General features: G+C 41.8%; 1 protein-coding gene across 1 annotated transcript; it reads right to left on the bottom strand.

Moving 5' to 3' along the window:
* Positions 1–1548: 1548 nt before the first annotated feature.
* LOC115170611 (paired mesoderm homeobox protein 2) lies at positions 1549–3137 on the bottom strand. The gene is made up of 3 exons (XM_029726867.1): positions 2867–3137; positions 2372–2529; positions 1549–2106 (listed from the first exon to the last, which is right to left on the bottom strand). Exons 1-3 carry the CDS (start codon positions 3099–3101, stop codon positions 1666–1668), a joined length of 834 nt encoding a protein of 277 aa, XP_029582727.1. The 5' UTR covers positions 3102–3137; the 3' UTR covers positions 1549–1665.
* Between the last annotated feature and the right edge of the window lie 410 nt (positions 3138–3547).

The raw sequence follows: 3547 nt of genomic DNA, 5'->3' as shown, positions 1-3547 counted from the left end.
CTATTCATATCCCCAGATTCTGCATTGGAATTTGCAGTGACCTTGGCCAAGTGGTGTCATATCCCATGTTTCTTCCACAGAACTAAAAGCTGTTCATGTCATACAGGAGATTGGCCATACAAAAAAGGCCAACGTCTAAGCCCGAAGGAAGTGCTCTGACTGTGAGGCTGAAAATCCATTAGACTTGGAACAGCTGCTCTTTCCATGCTCTGAAAATCAACATAATACGGTTTAGTAGGACAAATAGTGCCACCTCTGGAAAGTAGTGATAATGATGATACAGACTATTCTTATAGTCCCATCATGTAAATATGTTTTAGCCGAATGTACTTTTTTAACATCAATATACAGTATAGCTCAAGACGATATAATATGTGAGTCGTCTTGATATACATTTCGACAATACCGATAAAATATACAAACAGTGATAGCCTCTCTGATGTATTTAAATGACAGCACTGTTGTAAAAAGTTTATATTTCTCAGCAAAAAACAACATGTATTTGCCTCGTAATCTTCAGAAAGCGTTCCTGTCATTGGGGGCAGTCATTTTTCAGCCACTTCCATTGTTTCCTGCGAGGGCCTGTGGCAGCACGCAGACATCCTGCCTCTCAGTCTGCAGTGAAGGTAACTGGATAGCCCCGGCCAGGGTTGGGCTTGTCATCGATGAGATCATTGAGAAGTCATCAGAGCGTTTCCTCTTTTAATTTTACCCTAATCTGATGGCTAATGTATGAGCATTTTGTCACCAGTAATACAGCAGAATATCTAAAGACCTTGAGGTGATGGATGAAGGTCAAGACTGCATATCTGAGTTTTACATGTATTATGTACAGAAATATTTTTGGTGTGAAAAACCATTAATGTATTAAATTAAGAATTTATTCTGAATTGACTCACCTGGATAAATAAAGGTTAAATAAAATGAACCACCTCAGTGGGGAATGTGAAACGATAACAATGTCATCTTTGTTTCATGTGTTCAAGATAATTCATGATAGAAACTGAAATTCTTCAGCCAAAGTGAAAAGAAACATTAAGGATGAAATGTCAAGATGTTACTATGGATATACTATATATTTAAAAGATGTTACTATGGATATACTATATATTTATAGGATGTTACTATGGATATACTATATATTTATAAGATGTTGTTATGGATATACTATATATTTATAGGATGTTACTATGGATATACTATATATTTATAAGATGTTACTATGGCTATACTATTTATTTAAAATATGTTCCTGTGGATATACTATATATTTATAAGATGTTACTGTGGATATACTATATATTTATAAGATGTTGCTGTGGATATACTATACATTTAGAAGATGTTTATACTATACATTTCTAAGATGTTACTATGGATATACTATATATTCACCTCTTCCTAGTCTGAGCATTTAAAATACACGTTTAGCGTGATTGTTGATAGAAAAAGATGTCCAGTACAGAAAAATAATGGCATTTCAAAACACAATACATTTATAGAATATTAAACAAAAAATCAGCACCTTTTGTAAATGTTAGTTCATATCCTCATTGAATAACAGAATGAATAAAACCAAGGATGGGGTATTTAGGCAAGTTGCCTCAACCATGATGAGGTCTTAGGGACCTGTTTGCAAAAGCCATGCAGAGAGAAAGAGCCATATCAGTTGCTCTCTCTGTCATCAGTGTTCTGTGTTTGTGTCTGCAGTGCTGATGTCTCTCCTCCTCCTGACCTGGCCACAGTGCTGTGGATCTCAGCCTCGTGCTCCCTGGCCTTGGCCCTCAGCTTGGCAATGCTACAGCAGCGGAACTCTTCTGGACTGGGCCCCTCCATCCCCTCCCATTCCCTTGCTGGCCCCTGAATCTTACCCTGTATGGGGGTGGTCACTACAGCAGAACGAGGTACTTTAGTCCAGGGATAGCTTCCTTTCTCCTGCCTCCTCTCCCAGTGCTCGCCGTCAGAGCTCTCTAGCTCCAGTAAGCTCTTGTTGGGTTTGTCTGTTGTTGTGTCCTCAGCATTGTCCTTCCTGGGAAATGGCTCTCCTAGCTGGCCCTGCAACTTCAGCTGCCTCCGCATCTTAGCCCGGCGGTTCTGAAACCATACCTGGTGAAAATAGAACCAATGTAATATGTAGAATATGAGAGTGAAATCTCTTACAATGCAAAACATTAGTTTCGAAAAATGTTTCAGTATCCACTAGATTTAACCGTTTTTTGATGTATTCATAAACAAATAATATTTTTTTTATATATATAAAATACAGTAACATTGTGGCATGAAAGCTGATAGAAACAAAGATGGCTTCTAGAAATCAGAGGTCATGCATTAGTGAAAATGGTTTGGAAGGAAGAGGGTGTTGGGACCGTACCTGCACTCTGGCCTCGATGAGGTCCAGTCTGAGGGCCAGGGCTTCCCTCATGAAGACGTCAGGGTACTGGGTGGTCTCAAAGGTCTTCTCCAGCTCTTCCAGCTGCCAGCTGCTGTAGTTGGCCCGCGCACGACGCTGCTTCACTGGCCTCTGTTCATCTGGAAAGCACAGCACAACCGCCAATTACACAATCGCCAACGGTTGACAAGGAACTAATGGCTCTAGATTGGATAATTAGCGCCGCCGTTCATTAGGCCCTCTTTAACCGTGCTTGATAATTGATTGTTTGTTAGGAGCTGTTAGGAAAATCTTTTGTAAACATTTACACTGCCATTAGACAGTGCTCAGTGAGTCTCTATGAGAAAATACATTCCACCAACTAATAAGCCAACACGTATCTGTAATAAATTGTCACACATGAATGTAAATATCCATGTGCTCTCCAAAGTTACAGTAATTCTGACATTCTAAGGCAGACTGTTGGTTGGAACTCACCCATGCTGGCCGTGAACTGCCCCATCCCAGCTGCCTGTGTGGCCAGGAACAGAGCCTCTTTGCAGGGCTCTGGTTGCAAGTAACTCCGCAGGGACTCATAGCTGATCAGGGGCCCAGGGATCAGGATCTGTGGAGGGGAGCCCAGTCTGGTGGGGAACGCAGGGAACAAGTGAGCTGCAGAGGAGTGGAAGACCGCAGGTAGAAGAGTGGAGACCAACTGCCCAGGGCCAAACATTATCCAAAAGCTCTTAGAGGAGTCCAGAGTCTTAAGTGTCAATCCACTAGTATAAAGGGGACAGTCTGATACCAAAACAATGGGACGTATCTCAGGAGCTCTTCACAACATCAGAGTAAACATTCTTGTTGAGGTTGGCACAAGATGGAGCAGAGTCAAGTCTTGAGGCTTCTTTACCACAGTGAAATCAAATAGGGCTGTTAATGAAGTACATCACCAGATCCAGAATGAAAGAAATCACAGAATCGTCCACCATCAATTCTGAGGGATGAATTGCAGTCATCAGCCATACATTGACTCTCGATCCAGAAGGCTACCCAAGATGAAGGTTGACATGGAGACTCAGGAGGAGCTCAGGTGAGATGCAGGTGATGGCTGGGGAGGCGAGAGAGGACTGCACTCAGCAGGTAAGGGGGTCTCACCGTAGTCTGGTGAGGTTCTCTCTC

This window comes from Salmo trutta, chromosome 32, assembly GCF_901001165.1.
Source record: "Salmo trutta chromosome 32, fSalTru1.1, whole genome shotgun sequence".
Taxonomy (NCBI): Eukaryota; Metazoa; Chordata; class Actinopteri; order Salmoniformes; family Salmonidae; genus Salmo; species Salmo trutta.
Note: the sequence above shows the minus strand (reverse complement) of the source record. Positions and strands in the feature narration are given on the sequence as shown.